The 24191-nt window shown below is 47.6% G+C and overlaps 1 protein-coding gene and 1 non-coding gene across 2 annotated transcripts in view; both read left to right on the top strand.

The window, feature by feature from the left end:
* TRAF5 (TNF receptor associated factor 5) overlaps positions 1–23038 on the top strand; it is a 23696-nt gene extending 658 nt beyond the window's left edge. Inside the window, exons 2-11 of the mRNA XM_004699866.2 lie at positions 596–814; positions 1156–1213; positions 4658–4759; positions 7777–7941; positions 10160–10237; positions 10580–10654; positions 12863–12955; positions 17855–17995; positions 21065–21233; positions 22087–23038. Of these exons, the coding sequence (XP_004699923.1) occupies positions 597–814; positions 1156–1213; positions 4658–4759; positions 7777–7941; positions 10160–10237; positions 10580–10654; positions 12863–12955; positions 17855–17995; positions 21065–21233; positions 22087–22664 (1677 nt within the window). The 5' untranslated portion in view covers position 596 and the 3' untranslated portion in view covers positions 22665–23038. The remainder of the gene's footprint in view (positions 1–595; positions 815–1155; positions 1214–4657; positions 4760–7776; positions 7942–10159; positions 10238–10579; positions 10655–12862; positions 12956–17854; positions 17996–21064; positions 21234–22086) is intronic.
* On the top strand, positions 20813–20981 carry LOC115872518. The gene has a single exon (XR_004047915.1). It is a non-coding gene; the product is annotated as a U1 spliceosomal RNA (small nuclear RNA).
* Positions 23039–24191: the final 1153 nt, after the last annotated feature.

Consider the following 24191-nt stretch of genomic DNA (forward strand, 5'->3'; position numbering starts at 1 on the left):
TTTGACACAATGGATGTATGTATGGATTGTGACAAGAGTTGTACGAGCCCCCAATAAAATGATTACATTAAAAATAAAATGAGATAAAAATGAAAAGATTGACAGTTTCGTCACCTACAGGGGCGGTTCCATTCTGTCCTACAGGGTTGCTGTGAGGAGGATTTGACTTGATGTCAGTGGGTTTGTTTTTTAAAGAAGGACCCCTAGTGGTGAGCTGCTACCCCAACAGTCAGTGATTCAAACCCACCAGGTGCCCCCGGGGAGAAAGATGAGGCTGCCTGCTCTCATAAAGATTGGACAGTCTCGGAAACCCTGTGTAGGCTGTGACTCAGCAGCCACTCCATGGCAGTGGATTACTGGGGTGGGTTTGAGAAGCCAGTGGACAGGTTAAGGGAGCACAGGCTTGCCAGTACCGAGGCCCTTGGCTCAGGGACTCAAAGGTACCATCCTTCTGTGGGGCCCGGCTGCAGTGGAAGTTGCTACTGCTGTTAAAAAGCCTTAGCAGAATGGCTGGGTTGGGGTGGGGGGGTGGATCCTGACGGGTGGTACAGGGAGTTTTGACACATAGCTTTCCTTCTCCTCTCTCCACCCCCAGCATGGCTTACTCTGAAGAGCAAGGAGGTGTCCCCAGTGGGTTCATCCGCCAGAATTCCAGCAACTCCATTTCTTTGGACTTTGAGCCCAACACAGAATACCAGTTTGTGGAGCAACTGGAAGAGCGCTACAAATGTGCCTTCTGCCGCTCAGTGCTCCACAACCCCCACCAGACCGGCTGTGGACACCGCTTCTGCTACCAGTGCATCCTGTCCCTGAGGTGAGTGGGCCGTGAGCCAGGCCGTGGGCTGGTCTTAAGTATGTGTATGGAGTGGGTGTCTGGGATATAAGTGTGCTAGGGTGGCTGTCTGAGATGTCAGTGTATGGGGTAGGACATGCCTAGGATGTAAGTGTGTGTTGGGGTGGGGTGTCTGGGGCATGACAGTGGAGGGGTGGGGTGTCTGAGATATGAGTGTGTTTGAGTAAGGTATCTGGTGTCTGAGATGTAAGTGTGTAGAAGTGGGGGGTCTGAGATATGTGTTTGAGTAAGGTGTCTGGTGTCTGAGATGCAAGTGTGTAGAGGTGGGGTGTCTGAGATCCGCTTCCTTTTTCTCTCTCCAGAGAATTAAATGCAGTGCCAATCTGCCCTGTAGATAAGGAAGTTATCAAGTCTCAGGAGGTAAGAAGCCCATGGCTTTGGGCTCACAGCTCCACCGGGTTGATGGAGGAGAAGGCAGCATTCCGTTTGAATGGGACACAGAGGTTGGAGCAGGAGGGAGGGAGATGGGGACCCTTCTTGAAGCCCATGCCCTCTGTGATGAGGGCAGTGCAGAGCTCACCCCACCCCTACCCCTGTTTGGGGGAGGCTTGTTTTGGGTCCTCACTGACCCCACCATTGACCTCTCCTGCATCTTCCTCACCCACTTCTTCTACGTGCTGCAGGCACACTGAGGGCACATTGAGAAACAAGACGTATTATTTATTGGAATTCCCTTTCTCGTCTGGTTAATCCTTGAGACATCCTTTACTATTATTATAATAGCTTTATGGAGATATAATTCACACACTCTCAAATTTCCTTACACTTGGCAGGTGGTAGATATTCACAGTTGTGCAGCCCTTACTCCCAAAAGAAGCCCATAATCAGCAGCAGTGACTCCTCACCACCACCACCCCTTTCTCTACCGGGCAACTACTAATCGATTCTCTAGATTCACCTGTTCTAGATAGGACACGTAAATGTGGGCTTTGCGGACTAGCCTTTTTGTTTCGCGTCACAATAGCAGCCTCAAACCTGGCCCACGTTGTAGCAGGTATCAGGAATTCATTCCTTTCCAGAGCCAAGTCACATTCCATTATCTGGATACACTACATCATGTTTACCTACATGAGTGGATACATTCACCTATTTGGGTTGTTTCGGGTTTTTTTTTTTTTTTTGCTCTTGTGCACAATGTTGCTGTGAACATTCACGTCTAGCTGTTTATTTGGACATCTGTTTTCATTGTACTTGAGTGTCCATGTGGGTATGCAGTACTGAGTCCTATGGTAACTCTGTAATTGACATCGTAAGGGACTGCCTGGTGGTGGAGTGGGTTAAGGATTGGGCTGGGAAACGTAAGGACCGTTCGAAACCACCAGCTGCTCTGTGGGAGAAAGACGCGGCTTTCTACTGGTGTGGAGGCTGCAGTCTCGGAAACCCACAGAGGCAGGTCTGCTCTGTCCTCTGGGCCCGCTATGCATTGGAATCGACTTGGTGGTCATGAGTTGTGAGGAGGTTTTCCATAACTGTTGGGAGCCCTGAAGGCCTGGAAATTAAGTGTCTCGGAGACCCTCGGGGCAGTTCTGCTCCGTCCCACAGGCCGCTGTGAGTCAGGCGCCGTGGCAGGCGGGCGGTTTGGGTTTGCAGTCAGTTTTGCACCGTGACCGCACCGTTTCCCAGTGCCACTGGGCCTGCGTGAGGGCCCCAGCTTCCGCACGCCCCTTGAAAGTCACCTTTGGATGCTGGTCCTCCTCGTGGGGGCGAAGTGGTGTCCCATCGTGGTTTCCATTCCCGCTCTCCTACTGATCACATGACTTGGCCTGTCTCTTCTTGGGAGAAATGCCTATTCATAGCCTCTATTTTAAAATCTGGTCATCTGTCTTCCTTTTCATTGTGGAGTTCTAAGAGTCCTTTTCTATATTCTGGATGTAAGACCCCTGTCAGATTTTTGATTTCCAATCCACCCCCCTCCCATCCTGTGGGCGATCTTTTTGTTTTGTGGGTGGTGACTTTTGGAGCACAGAAGAAGTGAGGTGTGTGTGTGTGTGTGTGTGTGTGTGTGTGTGTGTGTGTGTGTTTGATGAAGTCCAGTTCCCGTCATACCCCTCCTTGTTGCTGTGCTTTGGTTTTCTAAGAAACCGTTGCCTAACCCAAGAGCATGAAGATTTACTCCTTTAAGACTTCCTCTTGACCTCACTTCAAGCCACCCTCAAACATCACCTCCTCCAGGAAGCTCTCCCTGAGCCCCTAGTCTGATGTGCATCAGCATTCCACAGACACTCAGGACGCGGTTCACAAATCAATGCCCACCAGAGGGTCTGTGCTAAAGACGGAGACCTCCACAGCTGCTGAAGCAAGGATTGGAAAACTACAACCCCCGGACCAAATCCCAGCCGCCGCCTGATGCTGTGCGGCCCATGAGGCCCGTGACAAGGTCTCCGCGTGTCACCAACAGTGTGTGCTCAATCACTAGCGTAAAGGTTGGAGTTTGAACTCGCCCATCAGCACCACAGTAGAAAGGCCTGGCATTCTGCTTCCCTTCAGATTCCAGCCAAGAAAACCCTGCAGAGCACGGTTCTACTGTGCACCACACCCGGCGGCTTCGGGTCAGAATCACCTCCATGGTAGCGGGTTTGTTTCTCCCGTGTATGCGCCAAGGACTGCTTTCACGCTGTTAGATGGCTGAAAAGAATCACAAGTAGGGTATTCGGAAACTCCTTTTGTGAGTCGTAGGTTATTTCCAAATTAAAATGTATGTAAGAGTTCACAGAGGGTGGTTTCACAACGAGTGAAAATTATGTGCGATTCAAATGACAGTGTCTGTAAACAAGTGCCTTTTACTAGAACACACCCAGGCCCACTTGTTCATGATACGGTCTTCGGTGGCTTTTGTCCAATAAAGGAAGAATTGAATCGTTGTGACGCAGACCACCGTATGTGACCTGCAGAGCCCCCAAGAGTTTATTATCTGACCTCTTGCAGAGAATATCTGTCACCCCGACTTGTGCTGAACTAGTGCACTAGCACAACTGGACGTACACTCACTCACTACTCATTGCCATCTTGTCATGTTCAATTCACAGCCACTCACAGAGAGGGACCCTGTAGGACAGGCTAAAACTCCTCCTTTGGGATTCCAAGGCTGTGCATTCATAGAGGAGTGGAAAGCCTCGTCTTTCTCCTGCAGAACTTTGGGTGGGTTCAAACGGCTGACCTCAAAGTTAGCAGCCCAACTTGTAATCCTCTGCACCACCAGGATGCCCTTCACCTTCACATCACCAAACTCACTGCCACCGAGTCGATGCCAACTCACAGGGACAAGGTAAAACTGCCCCTGTGGGATTCTGAGACTGTAATGTTTATGGGCGTAGAAAGTTCCGTCTTTCTCCTGCAGAGCGAGTGACTGGTGGTCTTGAACTTCATACCTTGTGGATCACAGCCCAACACATAACCGCTACGCCACCAGGCTCTCTCTTTTCGATTTCACTAAGGCGACACTAATTATAAGTAAGTAATTCAGACGTTCACCCTGAGATAGGAAGCTGAAAGTATCCTCTTGTCTACACTGCCCCAGATCCTGATTTTCAAACGTGTGGGGTCAGGTTCACCATGCATTTTCCCAGCTGCAGCCTGCTGCTCTGGTCACCTCTGTCAGCAGCAGTGAGAATGTGGAACTGTCCTTTTTGTCTAAATGTGGCGGTGAGTCTGAGATTTCCATTCCAACCACTGTCTGGAAGCCCCCCACCCTCCTACCCCAACGCTGGAGATGAAACTTAGAGACCGCCCGAGTTCATCATTGCTTTCTTTGCACTGCTCTGGAGTTGGGGTGTGTGTGTGTGACCTCTAATGTTTATCTTTTAGGTGTTTAAAGACAATTGCTGCAAAAGGGAAGTGCTCAATTTATATGTCTATTGCAAAAACGCTCCTGAGTGTACTGCCAAGATAATCCTCGGGCGATACCAGGTGGGTGTTCCTCCTGACCAAGATTTGCCTTTATCATTTTTCCAGAGATGTAGCCTGAGCACCCTGATGTCACTGTGCCTGCGTTTTGTAGTGGATTCACGGGTTGTACTATGAAAATTCACAGTCTACTGACACCATTAGCTGCAACGCAGCATGCCGAGGACTGAGGTGTGGGTGGAGCAGTTCATGCTGCATGACATGTAGGGATCTGAAGGCCAACAGATAAGGCACAGGGAACGTTCCACCCAGGGCATGCCACTTTGAGGGAATCAAGAAGCTTTGGGGGGAGCCAGTGCATACCCTGCGGCTCTCTGTGGTCTGACCCATAGCCTGTCATGGAGATGGCGCAGGGTGGGCCACGGCTTCATCCTACTGTGTATGTGGTCACCCTTAGGTCAGGGGCTGACTCCTCAGCAGCCAACAACAATACGGGAGGGGGGAGTGTGGAGGGTTCAGGGGGAAGATGGTCAAGGGGAGGAGTGCAGGTGGTGCTGGCCTGAGGCCCAGGCCTTCCCTACAAGCATTTGCTCCTCACCGCATGCTGTGTGCTGTGGCCTGTGGCAGCTCAGAACAGAGGATCGAATGCTAAGGTGGCGTGGACCAGCTAAGAGCTCTCAGTTGTACTTTAAAGGTAGAACCTTGGTATGAGATGCAAGCAAGTGAGGATTTGCTGGAGGTGATGGGGCACAGAGCTCCTTTGAAATGAACCTGCCTTACCTTGCCCTTCCCTCCAGCTGGCAAAGCCAGTTGTTAGTGGGAAGCTACAGCAGTGTTCTCTGGCTCTTTGCCGAAACCTTGCTTTACAGAAAAGCAGCGCACCTGTTGGCTGTGCCGTGCAGGCCCCGTGGGGCTGATCACACCGTGAATGAGTAAGACTCAGAGTTCTGGGAATGCCTGAAAGGCGCCTGTGAATTTCCCCTCCTACTAGCACCTTAGGGAAGGCATATTTGGTGATTCTGCCTGTTCTCCATCATGTCCAAACGCCTGCAGGCACTTAGCTGTGCCAATGATTTCCTAGCTCAGGGCTCCGAGACCTGGTGGCGAACTGGGTAGCTGTTAACACAAAGGTCAGTGGTTCAACCCCCCCAGCCGCTGTGTCCGAGAAAGACTGGCCGCAGCCGGAAGCCCTGGGAGCAGATCTCCTCTGCCCTGTGGGGTTGCTGTGAGTCCGAATTGCCTCCACGCAGTGAGTTTGGCTCTTTTAGAGGAGGGCCCTGGTGAACAGGAAACAGAGCTCAGCTGTGAACTCCTCAACAGCATGAGCCATCCGATCAGAAGCTTCCAGAGAACGGGGCCTGCTCACCTTCCGTCTGCTCCTTTGCCAGCTTCCCCGTTGCTCTTCTCCCATGCTCGGTGAGCCGCAGCCCCTCGCAGGTAGCAGACTGGGACTCTCAGGACCCTGTTTGGGTGTGAGTTCAAGGAAGGGATGCCATCCGTGAAATGTGGAGGCGACGTGGGCCTCAGGGTGTCACCGTTTATTTCTGACTGCTGAGACGAAGGAGAACCGTGCAGGGAAACCGGTGACAACCCGGGCTCCACAGGGCAGCCAGGGGCCCTCAGGTCTGTCGGGAGTTTTCTCGATGTAAGAGGGTGCTTGGACCACTTTTCTCTCACTCTCTAGTAGAATCCGGCCTCAGGGTTTGCTTCCTTATGGTTTCATAAGACTGGAAAAGACAGTCAACCTTTTTTTTTTTTTTTGAAACGGGTTTCATGTTTATCCAGCTTGTTGTGGCTCGATGCGGGTCAGGAGCGACCGTACGCTCCACAGAATGAAACCCCACCCAGGGCTGTGCCCTTCTCCCAGTTGTTCCTGTGCCGGAGCCCTTTGTTGCAGCCACTGTGTCAGTCCTCTCCTTGAGAACCTCCCCCCTTTTCACTGCCCGTCTGCTTTACCAAGCATGAGGTCCTTCTCCACAGTCTGGCCTCTCGACAGCACGTGCAAAGTGTGTAAGGTGGTCTCCCCATCCTCAAGCACTCTGGCTGTGCTTCCTGCAAGCAGATCGGTTGGTGATACTTTAGGCTCTGCAGGCCCGTCATCCCGGTGGCAGCTACCTCTTCGGCTCTCTCATCTCCGTGAGAGAGCAGCCCTCGACTATGGTATGAGAGACACAGGTGTGACTGTTAACCAGTAAAGCTTTCATCACTAAAAGAGGGCACAGCTAGACTGGGCCCTTGGGTAGCTTGCCAGGCATGTGTTACAGGCGCTTTCCGGGAAACAAGATTTCTAGGATTCGGACAACATCATCATAAGTCGCAGTGGTCCAAAGGTTCTTACTGAGGAACATCCACTGTGCAGACCCTGGGAGTAAATACTGTCTGTGCTTCATTATCCTCGAACCTTCTGATGAAGAATGTTTACTGATTTTACAAGTTCGCCCCTTCCCAGCTTCCCTCTGGTGCCCTGTAGGAGGAAGCTTCAAGACGTTTGTGGAAAAATGGGATTCAGAGATAATAGACCTTGCCCCTGAACTTTTTGAAGTCCCTCCCTCTCCTCCTCTCCTCCCCCTGCCTTGGCATTTCTCCTCTTTGACTCCATTTTTGGAAGTGGCTTCCTCTCCCTACCTTTCATTTCGTTCCATAGACCGTTCCTTCCCCTTTTCCCGTGCCCTGCCCTTTACCATCTGGGCTTAGGGATGGAAGGTTCACAAAAGAACCACAAGATATCCATGAACAATTGGCAAATGGATTGGCACATCTAAGGAGAAACAGGCCTGCACCAAGCGGAGAAGATGAGCGTGTGACTGGGAAACCTAAACAAACAGGCGGGCAGGCCTCGCTCTGGAGCCATCCTCTCTGGCCCTCCATCTTCCACCAAGCAAGGTTGCCTGTCACCCCCTCTGAGCTCTGCAGCCCAGTCACCTGGGGCAGAGGCAGCGGGAGACTGACAACATCCAGGCAGAGGCTCCTGGGCCACGCCTCTCCCCACTGTCTTCTCGCTCCCTCACAGGCCCTTCCCTGCTGGCTCCCCTTCCTGCTACCTGGATAATGGTGACACTGTCCTACGTTACCTGTTACAGGACCACCTTCTGCAGTGCTCATTTCAAGCTGTGCCGTGTCCCAATGAGAGCTGTCAGGAACCTATCCTACGGAGAGATCTCAACGAACATTTGAACGCCTACTGCCAGTTTCGAGAGGCAAACTGCCTTTATTGCAAAAAGCGCGTGGTGGTCATCAACTTGCAGGTAAAAATGACAATCCTCTTTACCGGGCTAAGGAGCCCTGGTGATGTTGTGGGTAACAAACACATGGGGTTGCTATAACTGCAAGGTCAGCGAGTCAAACCCACCAACCTCTTCGTGGGTGAGAGAGAGGAGGCTATCTGCTTCCATAAATTTGGGTCTGGTTTTTGGGGTTCTGGGGCTATATTCTGCCCAAGTGGTTGCAGTGGATCAGCAACAGATACCAGGAGCCCATTTCTGGATTTATCTCTGTACAGAATCAGGTCCAAAGAATAGTGTTACCTGTTTGGAAGACCATGACAAGCTTGGTGGGCAGCTTGGAGAAGGCACTGTGGCACTGAATTGTACAGGGGAAATTATTGAGAGGACACAGGTTTGGCTATATTTTCACCATCAGAGTGGGGGTAGGGGGAGTAAGTTTCTCGGAGAAAGGGTCTATGGAATGCTTAAAACCCTGTCTAGGACACTCTCGTGAACAGAAAAATGATTTGAAGTGGATGCAAATGTGTGAGGCTAAGTCGCATGACGACGACGAGACTGCTTTCAGGAGACAGGTCCGGCGGGCACGGCAGGATGTGGGCACAAAAAAGAGCATGGGAGACCTTCTGTATGTGCCAACAGGCGGCCCACAGTCTGCCCTCAGACCATTCTTCATACTCAGATCTTTATTGTGTTGTTGAGCATAGACTCCACAAGACACAGAGCGACCCAGCGGTTTCTACTTGCACCTTTGGGTGGCCCTGATTATTCCTCAAGCTGCGCAGTGATTCTCACCTCCTTTTCTGGGTCATTCCAAGCCCCATCGCCTGAACTCTGTGGTTCCTTCCAGTCTGTGGCATTGCTGTTCTCAGCGTGATCCTTAGATAGATCTTAAGAGTGGATACAGATCAAGGTGCTGCTTTTTTTGGCTAAACGAAATGTTTGTTGGTGTTTAGGGGCCTCAAGAGATCATTTTAGCTTAAGGGTTTGTCTTCAGGGGTCTACCCTCCCTGGGTTCAAAAAATCTTGGGGTCCATGAGAATTTGGAACTCTGTTCTGCAGTTCCCCACTTTCAAACAGGATTCTTTTATAGAATGTTAGACAAAAATGTTCAGTAACGGTAGCCAGGCACCGTTTAGCTCCTCTGTTTTCATGGCAAAGGAGGCAGTTGTTCACAGAGGTGACCAGACAGACCTTCCATGTCCCCCTCTGTATTAGTCTAGGTACTTTGGAAAAACAAATCCACAGCAACTCATGGATAAGAGAGAGTTTTATGCAAAGAAAAGGTGCATCACGAAAACATCCCAACCCAATACTGCCCAAGCCCACAAGTCCAACATTAACCCATACCCAACACCAGTCCACATAGTCCTTCACCTCACAAAACAGAGGCAATAATGCCCACTGCAGGAGGAAAGCTGAGTCAGTGAACGTGTAAGCATCTCAGCACTGGCAGGGGTCTCCACACGGCTGCTCCAGCACCCAGGGCTGCATCAGGATAGATCCATGCGGCTTCTCCTTGGGGATGTCTTGTAGGAAGTCAATCTTGCAAGCTGAAGCAGGGAACTGCTAAGGCAACTGCACCCGATGCAACCATCACAAAGCAAGAGACCCGAGAACTCGAAAGGCGAGGCTTCACCACCCATTTATCCCTCCGCCTTTCAACCAGCACCACATGTGATTATCGGCCAGGCTGGCACAATTAACTAACTCACCCTCCTATTCTGAACTGTCCTTCCTCTGTTGTCTCAGGCAAATAGAGACCAGCTGTGCCTTGGTCTTTGAAGACCCTACAATACACATCAAGCTGCGAAGCAAACAGAGACACTGAACATATTGTGAGGGCAATGAATTGGGGTATCCCATGAGACCATGACCCTGAACCTCTAAAGGTTTTTTTTAAAAAAGGCTTCCAAGAATCCTGTCAGGTTTTTGGTTGTATTTAAGAAGCCTCAGCAGCTTCTCTCTTTTATTGCTGTTTTTGGACATTTCTCTGACTTTCTTTGGGGATAATTGCTCATTTTAATTGAATGTTAATTTTTTTAATTAAAATTTTTAATTTTTTAATTGAGTTCTTATCCCAAGAAATTGTTTTTGGAACTAGGGAGTCCTCCGTTCCTGTAGAGGGCGTGCCCCATCACATACCTCCTCCAGAGGTCCACGTGTCTGCGTCACTGCCGGTGCGCCCACAGAGGACCCTGTAAGCAGGCTTTCCCTGTTCATCCCCCTTCCTCTGTTTCAGAATCACGAGGAAAATGTGTGTCCTGAGTACCCAGTATCTTGTCCCAACAAGTGTTTGCAGATTCTTTCAAGGACACAGGTAACTTTTTAATCTGATTTAAATATTAATCGGCTCTGTAGACTGAGTGTAAGACAGTAATCATTGTGGTACACGTTTGATAATATCCCATAGGCAGAAGCCCAAGGCTTAAACTATAACTATCAGTACCGTGTATCTGTCTTCCCTTGCCATTTCCCTGTGGATTCTTCTGGGCTTCCACCCTGGATTTTTCTCTACAGGCCTTAGCTCTTCTTCCTGACCCCCATGCTAGGTCCAGTTCCCTCCCTTCTTCCCAGCCCCCGTCCTCCCTGCTTATGCAGTTGCCCAGGCAGCTGGAGAATTGGCAGTGACTCTCGTTAGCTGAGACTGTCCATCTTACAGGTGGTTCAGCACCTTGCTGTGTGCCCTGAAGCAGAGCGAGACTGTCCATTTAAGCACTATGGCTGCACTGTGAAGGTAGGAAATGGTGTTTTCTCTCACCTCTACATTCTTCTTACTCTGACATTGTTCAAGATGCAGCGGATGTCCAGTTCTGAGACTTTTAAGACGGGCAGGTATTTGTAATTCTGACTCCACTGCCTCTGCTGCCAGGTTTGGGGCCGGCCTTCTGCAGTCACTCCTCCCTTGAACAAACGCCCTGGCTTCATAGTACCTCTGTCAGTCAATCACCAAGTCTTTTCAAACAAAATTTACTTGAAAACATCTCTTAAAATGTAGGCTGTTGCCTTTTAAGCACTTGAAAAGCTACTGTTCAATCAGTTGTCTGTAAAACATCCAATGAATGATACAAAATGTATTGAAAAGAAAATACAACTTGATGCCTATGTCTTTTAAACAAATTAATTTATCACTATCTGAACCAGGCAGATCAGAGTTTTACACATTAAAATATAGCATGCGCTACATTAGCACTGGAAGTTTTCTGTCAATCTGAAATTCCTGTAATTCTGAAAAACATAAAACTACTAGAAGAAAATATGGGTTGATTTTCTTATTACTCTTGAAATTAAAAAAACCTTTCTAAGATAACACAAAGCCAAGAAGCTATAACTTTGATAAGTTTAACCACAAATACTAGAATGTTCTATATGACTTTTTAAGGCGCCCTGATGATACAAACAATTAAGCACTCAGCTGCCAACCAGCAGGCTAGCGGTTTGAACCCATCTGGAGACCTGGCCATCTGCTCCCTCCAAATACACTGTGGAAACCTTAGGACACCCTTCTGCGCTGTCACAATGGGCCGTTGTTGGAACCAGCTTGACACTGTGCATTCTGCTCTGCTGTAGAGATTGAGTGTAAGACAGTAAACACTGCAGTGCACTTCAAGTCCAATGGCAAACCGTGGGCTGGGGAGAAAAGTACGGCAACAAAAGGGCTACATTTCTTTCTTTTCTAAAAATATGTTATTGGCATATACTTCACACAAAATCAACTGAATTGTCTAGCCATCTTTAGAGGAGCTGTGCAGTCATCACCACAATCAAGTTTTGGGAACATATTTTTCCTTTCACCTACTCGTTGTTAGCTCCTCATTTCCCCCATCTGTCCATGCCATACCCCTCGGCAATCAGTAATCCAGTGACTGTCTCTGTAGATTCGCCATGTGCAGGACCTCATTCAAAACCTAAACAGGAAGCAAACAGACAAACCCAACAACAAGGACTAGACTAAACGTAGAAAAACTTCGCAGAAAATATTAAAAAGGGAAACTCTTAAATAGGTCAAAATGGGGATCAAATGCAAAATGGGGATCAAATGGTAAGGTGTTACGTTTTCAACTAACTAGATGTTCCATAATCAACTTTACAATGCTCTCTGTCTGATAGCAAGGCTAGTCACATCCCTTGACTATGGTCAGAGGGGACTCTAGGTGGGCCCTCTGCAAATGGACTTTGGGCTTCCACCATCATCCCTAGCCTCTGCAAACCAGGTGTTCACAACGTAAGCCCGTTACCATTCTTTCTCTTCTTTGGATTTGGATTTTATTTTTTACAATCCTTGGATCACACAGGTTGGTGTGCTTCCTCCATGTGGATATAGTTGACACCTCACTTAGATGGCTGCTTGTTTAAAGCCTCTGAGACCCCAGGCACTATTCTTTGTGATGGCTGGACACCATATTGTTTCTTCACCACACTTTGCTAGGACATCCCGGGTTCAATGATAGCGTCATGAAGGTGAACGTTGAGGAGGGCCATGTCATAAGAACTAATTGTTCTTAGACCAGGGCTAGAGTTAAGTGCGAGCCCTAGATCTATTCATCTAACCATGGTTAATATACATTTTTCTCAGCATACAAAATTCATTATATATGTGTTCTTTAATTTAGTAAGAATATAAGCTTCAGGATATATGGGCGATTCTAAGGGGTGGGGGCGGGGGAAGTCAAATGGCTAATAGATGTAAGGAAAGCTGGTCAGTGCATTCTTATAAGTTGTAATAGTTTTACCAGCAAACTAACAAAGATGAAAACATGTGATCATGGCCAATCTTTGCTAGGGAATTTTTTTGATGTCTGTGAAAGTGAAAGCAGGCCCGCACATTGCCTTCTAGTTCCACTGCTAGGAATTGCCTCACAGGGACCCTTATGCCCACCCTCCCTCAGTTTTGATTGAAGGCTTCACCACCTGACTGTGTCATGTTCTTCTCTCCATCCTCAAGGATAAACGGGAGAACCTGAAGGAGCATGAGCATTCCGCACTGAGGGACCACATGCTTCTGGTATTAGAAAAGAATGTCCAGTTAGAGGAACAGGTAAAGGTACAAGGGTCTAAATATAAACAGAAGCCACAGGGTTGCTTGCTTCAATTTGGTACTTTTATATTCTCTGATTCAATCTTAGTCAACTGGAGAGAGATGTGTTTCTTCTAAGAGGGAAATTATACTCCGGACTACAGAACATTAGAATTGGGAGTTTTAGCCTGAGTCCCATCCTGTTACTCAACCAAAGGAATAAATAAGAACACAGGCACTTGTTAGTGTCAGAATTAGATCTCCACTCCATGTCCTCTGATTCTGAGGCCAGTGCTCCTCAGGGCATGTGACGACGCTGCCTCTCTGCCACTGGTCCTCTTACCTCTGAGTTGATAACAGACACCTAGTAAATAGGGGCTTGGTGTTTTAAAATTACATCAGCTTCACCGTTAAATACCAGGTGACTGTCTGTATTAGAGTTCCAGGCAGTCCCCTGGTTATGAATGAACTCTGTTCCTGGGTCTTTAAGAATGTGGAGGTCCATTCAACAGGCATACATAGTTCTGATTTAGCCTTAGTGCAAGAAAAGACTCAAAGCCATTTCAATGTCTTAAAACTTGTAGGTGCAGTAAGAGAAAGGAGGCCTGATGTCATAGTTGAGCTGCTAAGTGCGTGGTCCGCAGTTCTAAACCTTGGCCGCTCCTCACGTGAAAGATGAGGCTCTACATCCTTAGAGAGGTATGGGCTTAGAAGCTCACAGGGGCAGTTCTACCCTGTCTGTGGGTCACTATGAGTTAGAATTGACTTGATGGCAGTGTGTTTGTTTTCTTTATGGGTTTGTTCAATCATTTCAAAGTGGAGACAGATTTACTAAAACAGCGCTTCAAAGATGGCAACATCCTGGTCAAGGATGGCAGTCAACTGTGCTGTTTTGAATCTGTGTGATTTTCCACCATCCTCATCTCATGAATCAGGCTCCTGACAAGGCTCACTCCACCTCTTTTGAGTCTGCCCTTCCAGGGTTTGAACCCTTATTTTTGGCCATTCTCATTACCATGAAATATCACCCAAGTTGTAAACATTCTGGTTAGTTCCTTTTGCATTTCTGTTGCCCAGGACAGAAGTAATTCGAAGCGTAGCATTAAAGGGCAAATAGTAGTTTTCAGAAGGTGCCCTGGTGATGTCTTGGTTACGTATTGGGCCACAAACCACAAGATCAGCAGTTTGAAACCACCAGGTGCTCCACTGGAGAAAGATGAAGCTTTCTACTCCCAGAAAGACTGGCAGGCAGTCTTAGAGACCCATAGGGGCAGTTCTAATCCGCCTTTTAGGGTTGCTAAGAGTCGAAAATGACTCAATGGCAGTGAGTTGAGTTTTGAGAAATTGTCAGTAAGTCATGTGTTCATAACCCGAGGAGTGTTGGTATGTATTTTAAGTTTTACATGGATTTTATTCAGTCTTCTCTTCTGCAACCTCATGAGTACATCCACACATACTTATTTCCTAGATAGGTAATAGTCGACTGAACTATGTGTACCCACCTTAGGACCTGAGATATCCCTGGTAGACCTCACACAGGCAGTCCCCAGGTTACAGAAGCCTGACCTTGGGACAGTTCCCACTGGCTCAGGAATGCAGGGCTCAGAACCATTCTTTCATGGCTGCTGAAATGAAATGGGAAACCACTAAATTTTGACAATTTGCAAGATTTATCAAGGTAATCAAAATGGGGGAAATATGGAATGGGCGCCTTAGAATTAGGGAGCCACCCTTTCAGGAGCCCAGGCCTGACACTGAATTATGGGCAGGACCGTGAAGAGCCATACACAGTCAGAGGAGTGCAGTCGGCTGCCATCCTGAGCGGGGCGGGCGCTGCCATCGCTGAGCTTCACCAGCTGTGGTGGGAGCACGAAGAACCAATTGAAAGCCCTGCTTTGAAAACATTGAACCAGCCCCACCGCACATGTTCTTCATCACAACCACCGTCACTTGCCCTGAGCCTCCTCTTGCACTAAACCCACTGTCATCAAGTTAGTACTGATGCTTTGGGCTCTGTCACCTCAACTTTCTCCTGATCTGGTTCGGCGCTTACCAGACGAAGGTCAGGCTCAGCGAGAACTCTGTGCACTGCGTCTGACAGACCTCCAAATTCTTGAAGACACAATGAGGGATGGCTCCCGTCCGTAACCCAGGAGTGCCTGCACACGCTGCTTCTGTTGCGTAGTTGTGCACATTACTTCTGTTGTTAGAACCCTCTGAGCATCAAGCTGACATCAGGAGGGGAAGTCTCCATCCGCAGGGTTATACTACTGTAGATAAGTTTACGGAGGAACCCCGGTGGCATAGTGCTTGAGCGGTGGGCTGCTAGCTCAAAGTCCACAGTTGGAAACTACTAGCTGCTCTGAGGGAGAAAGAGGAAGCGTTCTGCCCCCGTAAAGAACTGCAGGCTTGGAAACCCCCCAGGGCAGTTCTAGTCTATCCGAGGGTTGCTGCGAGTCAGCATCAACTCAGTGGCAGTGAGGGAGATTATCTTTTTATGTCTCTGATTAGCTATTAAAAGTAAGCATGTGAGGTCCACAGAGTCATATCCTGGAGAAAATGAGAAAGACTGATTAACACTGTAATGTTGGCAGCAGGTCTGCTGCCTAGTAAGGGCCCCTACGGCCTGTCTCAGTCCACTCATTCACCCATCCCCTTATTCAACCAACACCTCCCACATGGGAGGGAGGGGGTAGCTGCTAGAGACACTGCACTGAGGGGGACACCGCCCCAATTGAGAAGGAGTCTGAAATGGGAGCAGGTAGGTTACCGTGCCTCCTGTGACATGCTCTCCTCAGTTAGAGGGGTACTGTGGCTGCAGAAGTTTGGCTAAACTCGGGGAATGTCCTCCCCTGACGATACCTGAGCTGAGCCTTGACAGGAGGAAAAAGTTGGTGAATAAAATGTTGTGGGAAGGAGGGATGCCAGGAGGGCAAGATTTCTGTCGCGACCTGCCGGTTCCAGGACAAGCGAAACCAGAGGATGGCTGGAGAGGGGTGTGTGGGATACAGATTGTGGTGGCCTTTCGTGTCAGCTAAGAAGTTTAGAGCACTGTTCATTCCATGTTTTAAAATTCAGTTAGACGCTTCCTTGCTTCAGAAAGGATTTAAGGGCCCCAAACTTGAACTAATCTTAACAAGTAAGCAAAACAAAACCATCGCCTCTGAGTTGATTCGGACTTGTGGTGACACATGGGATTTTCTTAGCTGTAGTCTTTCATGGGAATAGATCACCAGACCTTTCTTCCTTGTTGCTGCTGGGTGGGCTTGAACCACCAGCCTTTTGGTGAGTGATGAACGTAAGCCATTTAGTGGTACGAAGCTGATGGAAGGTTTTAAATAGGAAACTGTTTGGGCAGCTAATTGTTTGGGTGTTAAAGGACCACTGCCGGCCGTGTGCAAGATCAATAGGAGGGAGAGGAGAGAATGGAGACAGGGACCAGGCAGAAGGATGTTGCAATAATTAAGACTATGTCGCAGTAGTCTGGGGATTGGTAAGAGTAAGGGCTTTAGAGCCAGAATACTTGGGTTTGAGTCCTGGCTCCACACTAATCATGTGAGGTGAGCAAGCTAGTCAGCCCTCCTGTCCCCCGGTTTTCTCATCTGTGCAGTTTTGAGAGCTAAATGAGATAACAGCACTTCCCACAGTGCCTGGCCCATCATAAGCCATTCAGTAAACGAGCTGTTGGCAGACACTCTAGGTGCTTGGGGCTCCAGTAGTGGGTAATGAGGTCCATGCCAACCCTGGCTTCCCCAAACCTCACCTTTGGTTGTCCGTGTGTAGACACTGGTCAGAGGTAGCTTAAGATTGTCATCATAACATCCCAGGTGAGAAGTGGTGAGGGATGAAACCTGCACGAGAATGAGGTGAAGTAAATGGATTAGTGAGATTGTGAGCAGCCAGCTACAAAGCTACCCGTTCGAAACCACCAGCCGATCCATGGGAGGAAGATGAGGCTTTCTACTCCCCTGAAGAGTTACAGTCTCAGAAACCTACAGGGACACTTCTGCTCTGTCCTGCAGGGTCACTGTGTCAGGACTGGCTCATGGTCTTGAGTTTGGAGCTTATTGTATTGTAGGAGTTAGGTTGGCAAACATTGCTGATTGAATGGGAGGGAGGGAGGAGTCGCCTAGGCTCGGTCTTAGTTTTCTGGCTGGTTCTTTCTGTCAAATTGATGACAGATTCGGAGAGGCATGTTGTATGCTGGGCAGTTACTTCCACACTCTGCCTCCATTTCCTCATTCATAAACTGGGACTGGTCTTCATACCGACATAGGGTTAACCTGTCATAGGGTTATTTTGAGGATTAAAAGAGCTAATGAAGTTGAAGATAGAATTCATTGAACTTTCGCTATTATTAATATTGCTGGCACTCTGCATATAGCCTCTAATGTGGTAAGGTGGTTTGTGGAATGTAGGAAAACAGTTCAGTAAATTCGGTCAAGTGATGTCCCCATCCTAACATGAACCATTGTCACAGGGCAGGCAGAGAAGCGGCTGGTAAGAAAGTAGGTGGTGTGTCTGCTTTTCTGGAAACATATGCACACATTTTTCTAGAATTACATAGGGCTCTACCTGGAAACATATAGAAATATTTGTGTAGATTTTTTAAAAAATCCCTGCTAACCTGCAAGTATTTTCCAAGAGCTGTATTTAAACTTACATCTTGGTGGTGCAAAGGTCAAGCACTTTTGCTCACCAAAAGGTCAAGTGTTTGAGCCCACCGGTCACTCCCCGGGGGAAAGGTGTGCCCGTCCATCTCCATAAAGGCTAGAACCTATAGGGCAGTTGGGTCACGCAGAGTCAGAATCGACTAGATGGCAGGTGGGGGTGAGGGTGGGATGGGGGATATTTATTTTAACTCAGAAGCAGGCATTTAACTGACCTCGCTTTTCCCTTAATTTGCATTCCTGTTATTAGATTTCTGATTTATGCAAGAGCTTAGAACAGAAAGAAAGTAAAATCCAGCAGCTAGCAGAAACTGTCACCAAATTTGAAAAGGAGTTCAAGCAGTTGTCACCGTTGCTGGGCAAAAATGGAAACCTGCCCGCCAGCATCCAGGTGAGCACTTCCAATCAGACTCCAGGGTGAGCTTGCCCGGCACAGCGAGGCCTTTTCTTTTAAGGATTTATATGATTTCAGAATAAGAATGGTGCAACTAACACCCTTGAACGCTCCACCCAGAGTGTTGATTACATATATATATGTTTACATGTTCTTTCTTAATACTTGAGAATAAGCTGCATACATTATATCCCTTTACTATATTTTATTTACATTATATCCCTATATTTACTTTATATCGCCTTATTTGCCTTACTTACATTATATCCCTTTATTTTATATTGGTGTTTCCCAAAGTGAGTGATACTGCTCCCTTGAAGAGCGGTGCTGGAACAATCCAGCAGGAGAGACAGGGGGCGTGGCAGGGGTGGTGTTACAAAAGCAAATAATTACACTTTGTCTCAAATTGTGGCCTATAGTACAAAAGCTTTTCATGGTCAGGAAGGCACTGAAAAAACTTTTTCCAGGCCAAATACATTTGGGAACCTGTATTTTATACAGCCCACAGCAATGAGGGTTTTAATTCATGCTGGCTGGTGTTAGTCACTTGATTTCCAATTCATTGTATCTGTGGTTCTGCATTTTATAATCAACTAGGGAAAAGTATTCATGGACGCGTGCTTTAGACATCACTACATTATAGCAAATATTACTTTCTGAATCATGATGGTTAAATAATCACAGATGAATTTCTAATGAAAAAGTACCATCAATCACAATTACAAAATATGTAGTGAAAAAGATTTTAAGACATATGGTATGGCCACTATATTTGAAATTTGAGTTATCCCAGGAAAATCTAGACCCGGGGTCCTCAAACTTTCTAAACAAGGGGCCAGTTCACTGTCCCTCAGACCCATTGGAGGGCCGAACTATAGTTTAAAAGAAAAAAAAAACTGTGAACAAATTCCTATGCACACTGCACATATCCTATTTTGGTGGTTTTTTTTTTGTTTGTTTTTTTAATCAATTTATTGGGGCTCATACAATTCATCACAATACATAGATCAATTGTATAAAACACATCTATACATTTGTTGCCCTCATTATTCCCAAAATTCGCTTGCCTCTTGGGTTCCCGGAATCAGCTCATTTTCCTTTTTTCCCCCCTCCCCTTCCTTTCCTCCTCCCCTCTCCCCCATGCACCCTTAATAATTTATAAATTATTGTTGTATCTTATATTACACTGTCCGGCGTCTCCCTTCACCCACCCTTCTGCTGCCCGTCCCCCAGAGAGGAGGTTATATGTAGCTCCCTGTGATCCATTCCCCCTTTCCCTCCTGGTATCACCACTGTCACCCCTGGTCCTGAGAGGTTCTTCTGTCCTAGATTCCCTGCGTTTCTGATTCCCATCTGTACCGCTGTGCATCATCTGGTCTAACCAGGTCTGCAAGGCAATATTGTGGTCCTGGTAGTTGGTGGGAGGAAGTGTTTAAGAACCAGAGGAAGGTTGTGGAATTCATTATTGCTATACTGTACCCTAAGTGACTCATCTCCCCACTACCCCTCTGGAAGGTATGTCCAATTGTCTAGAGATGGGCATTGGGTCTCCATCACGCGCCACCCTCATTGATGAGGATATGATTCCCCCTCTCCACCTTTGGTGTTTAAAGCCTGGTCCCTTTGGCCTGTTTTGAAGTGAAAAAACAACCGGGGCAAAGACACCCGACAGGCTGGATAAATGTCCTCGGCGGGCCGCATGTGGCCCGCGGGCCATAGTTTGAGGATGCCTGATCTAGACTATGTAATTCCTATACTTTATAGATAGGCTACACACACATAAACACATACACACAGACAAAAAACCAAACCAAACCCACTGCCGTTTAGTTGATTCTAACTCATAGTGACCCTGTAGGGCAGTAGTTCTCAACCTGTGGGTCGCGACCCCTTTGGGGGCAGAACAACCCTTTCACAGGGGCCGCCCAATTCATAACAGTAGCAAAATTATAGTTATGAAGTAGCAACAAAAATAATTTTATGGTTGGGGGGTCACCACAACTTAAGGAACTGTATTAAAGGGTCTTGGCATTAGGAAGGTTGAGAACCACTGCTCTAGGGCAAAGTAGAACTGCTCCGTAGGCTTCCCCAGACTGAATCTCTATGGGAGCAGAAAGCGTAATCTTTCTCCCAAGAAGTGACTGGTGGGTCTGAAATGCCAGCCTGTGATTAGGAGCTCAGTGCTTAATCCACTACTACACCAGGGCTCCTATACACAGACGCAGCCCTCAGGGACTCTACTGCTTTCCAGAAGGTCAGTGATTTCAACCCACCCAACACCTGGTGACCTGTCCCTGTCAAGTGAACAGCCTAGAAAACTCTGGGGATGTTGTACACGCTCACCTGGGGACACCACTGTGTCAGAATAGACTCTGCAGCACCTAGCAATAACAACACACACATATAGGTGCACTTAGTATATACATCTATATTTAATTGCTTTGACTATAGGTTTATTATATGTTGTTTTTAATGTACATGTAAACCCCCTGTCATTGAGTTGAGTCACACTCATAGAAACTTTATTTAGGGTTCTGGAGAGTTTGTAAGTCTCTACAGGAACAGACAATCTCCTCTTTCTCCTTTGGAACAGCTGGTGGGTTTGAACTACTGACTTGAGGTTAGCACTTCAATGCTTACCTGACTGTACCACTAGGGATCCTTTTATATTTATACACACATACACACATATAATTATATCTATATAATTATATGTATTACATGTACACAGATTATATATTCTCTTATTTTTCACAAGTTTTGGTATTCCATTAAAATCTGGAGCATTTGAGCTTTTAAAAAGTCACCTCAACAATGCTTACCTGGAAGGGGAGACACCACGATGACGAAGGTGGTTTTTCCAGGACGAGGCTTATCCATTGCACTCCGGATGTGCTGAGCCCTGCGATTTCCCCAAATTTTCCCCAGGGAAACTCGACTACATAATTGTGGTAGTGGGGGACTGCGTTCTCGCTCTCCCCTGAAGAAAAAAAAAGTCACCTCAATAAAGTACTAAGATGAATTTGTTTTCTTTTTGTAACATTATGTTCTATTTTATACTGAAAGGCTCTTGCCAGTCACATTGACAAAGTGGCTTGGCTGGAAGCTCAAGTATATCAGCTCCAGCAAATGGCTAACCAGCAACAAAGTAAACTTGACCTGAGGCTTCTGGTGGACGAGATTGATACAATTAAACAGAAGATCACCCTGCTAGAAACCAATGATCGGAGATTAGGTATGATGCCTTCTGCTTTACTTCTCTTTGGGGAGCTAAACTGTCTGTGTGCTGTTTGCGAAACAAGCCAACATCTGGAGAAATGGCGAGTCACAGCTGTCCAGGATAAACAGTGGAGGAATCTGGTTTCCCTGAAGGGAACAGCTGTGAGATTCTGGCCACTCAGGCAAAATTGGGGGCTGGGAAGTGGGGTGGAGAGGTGAGGGATAGGAATGGGCCAGGGAATTCCAAGAACTGGGAGTGGTTGTTTTTAAGGATAAGGGAAAACAAATACCAGTGCTGAAGGAGAGAGCATGTGAGACCCTCCCCACCCTTTCGGTCTGGTTTGTTTTTAAGCGTGGAAAACCTCCAGGGTTTCTTTTGAAGCATTCTAGGTAGGAAACAAGGAGCCCTGGTGGTGCGGCTGTTACGGAGTGGGCTGCTAACCATAAAGTCTGCAGTTGGAACTCAACAGCCAGTCATCGGGAGAAAGACTTCGCTTTCTGCTCCATTGAAGAGTTACAATCTCCGAAACCCATGGGGGCAGTTCAACATCGTCCTATAGGGCCGCTATGAGCCAGAATTGACTTAACGGTAGGGAGTTTTTGAGCTGAAAAACCGGGGCTCCCCGTGCTACCAGGTGCTGGTTGAGTGCTGAGCTGGCCTTTTAAGAGCACACACTCAAGTTTCCTTGGTTCCATAGGTCAAGTAACAGCTTGCTAACTGAGTTGATATTATTATATATGGACCATTTGTGGACTCTGGGTTTAGTCGGTCTCCAGGATGGCAGAAGTATAGGACACAAAATTCCCTTTAGGGAAAATTCTCAAACCAACGGTCAGGCTTGACGGAATCTTTTCCTCCCCCTTTGCAGTTGTTTTGGAAGGACAGACGCACCAGCACGACGCCCACATTAATACTCATAAAGCCCAGCTGAATAAGAATGAAGAGCGGTTCAGGCTGCTGGAGGGGGCCTGCTACAATGGGAAGCTCATCTGGAAGGTGACAGACTACCGGATGAAGAAGCGGGAGGCACTGGACGGGCACACGGTCTCCATCTTCAGCCAGCCCTTCTACACCAGCCGCTGTGGCTACCGGCTCTGCGCTCGCGCTTACCTGAACGGGGACGGGTCCGGGAAGAGCACACACCTGTCGCTGTACTTCGTGGTGATGCGAGGGGAGTTTGACTCGCTGTTGCAGTGGCCATTCAGGCAGAGGGTGACCCTGATGCTTTTGGACCAGAGTGGTAAAAAGAACCACATTATGGAGACCTTCAAGGCCGACCCCAATAGCAGCAGCTTTAAAAGGCCCGATGGGGAGATGAACATCGCCTCTGGGTGCCCCCGCTTCGTGGCCCACTCCACACTGGAGAATGCCAAGAACACCTACCTGAAAGACGACACCCTGTTCTTGAAAGTGACTGTGGACTTAACCGACCTGGAGGATCTCTAGTCCTGGTTTCTGCGGTGATGCGAGGACGTGTGGGTCCGGGCCCATGGAGGGGGCCACCTTGACGGCTGTGTCAACTGGATCTGGACGCTGTATACATTGATGTCGGGCCTTTGGCCTTAATTGGCTAGAAGCTCCGGAAGGGCTGTTACCGCTACACTGCACTGTGTTCCAGTTGGAAACGGAAAGCACTTGGACTATCATTATTTATATGTTTGTGTAACTTTAAGCAGAGGATAAGTTTCCTGACAGCAAGTTCCAGGGCTCATCTCTTCTCCAGGTGCTTGGCACAGTGCTCCTACATAAACACTCTCTAATATGGAATGTTAGTGCGAGCTGGCACTGCAGATCCAAATAGAAGCTGATATGATACTTTATTGATTCTGTTGATTTTTTTTATGGGTTTGATTGCATCTATTGCTTCTAGACCTGACCTTGAACTTGCAAAAGCCATCTTTCAGGGTCACTGGGGGATGTACATAGTTCTGAGAACTATGTACCCAGTCTGGGCCGGAGTTGGTTTCCTCCTGCCCCTAGTTATTAAATATAAAATGGGGTGAAAATGACTACATCCCTAAACTGTACTCATGAACTTCACCAGCAGTCAACAAACACAACGTTGCCAGGCTGCATACAGCACTGGGGCATGGGGTGAGCTTTTTCATCGGCCCTGCTCAAGTCAAGCAGAAAGTCCTGTATGAGGGGTCTTCAAAAAAGTTCGTGGGAAAACAGAATGAAAGGATCATGGAATGTTTCCATGAACTTTTCTGAAGCCCTCTTCAATGGCATGTGTGCAAGGAGAGCCCGCAAGCCAACTGAAGTTCAGGTTTTATTAGGTTCCAATGTCGGGGAAGGTGGGACAGGAGGGGCGGCAAACAACTTGTTTTGATCGATCAAAAGTAGTCCAATATTATCCATTCCATAAGGTGTAGCCTACTACAACATAGAAATATCTCGACGGATATGTATAGTTTAAAGGTATTTTGTTAATAACGGCATATTAACTTGAGGCTATGCAAAACTTATCAAATGATGGAGAACATGTCATGAATGGGTAAAAAGGACTTTAAAATCTGAGGAGAAAACCACTACAGTGTTCTGCGAGTGTCAGAAGTACTCCCTTCCAAAATACCTTGCTGAACACAGGACCTGTTCTTGGGGGGATGACTGTTGAATTCTTAAATTGGTGTGTGAGTGGGCATTTCTGTAAGCCTGTGAAATGCCTGAACACTTTGTGAGGTGCAGCATCACAGCCCTTGCGCACCCTCGCTCCATGAGCCTGAGGGTCTGTAGCACTTGAGATAGGCCCATAGGACTTTTGTGAAGCCTGACTTGACAAGAAACACGGTGTGGCTGAGCCCTTGTTTATTATTATTCCCCGCCACTGCTCACACCTGGGCCGGCTCCCGTGAAGCAGGAAAGGACCACTGCCACGTAGCAGAAGGCCAGTTTGGCATTGACAATACTGTGCGCAGCGTCAGAGCAGTTAGCCTAATAAGTGGGTCTGGATTCCTGAGTGTCATTCTGGAA

The sequence above is a fragment of the Echinops telfairi genome, unplaced genomic scaffold, assembly GCF_000313985.2.
Source record: "Echinops telfairi isolate 266 unplaced genomic scaffold, ASM31398v2 ScPeMD7_7424;HRSCAF=8462, whole genome shotgun sequence".
NCBI lineage: Eukaryota > Metazoa > Chordata > Mammalia > Afrosoricida > Tenrecidae > Echinops > Echinops telfairi.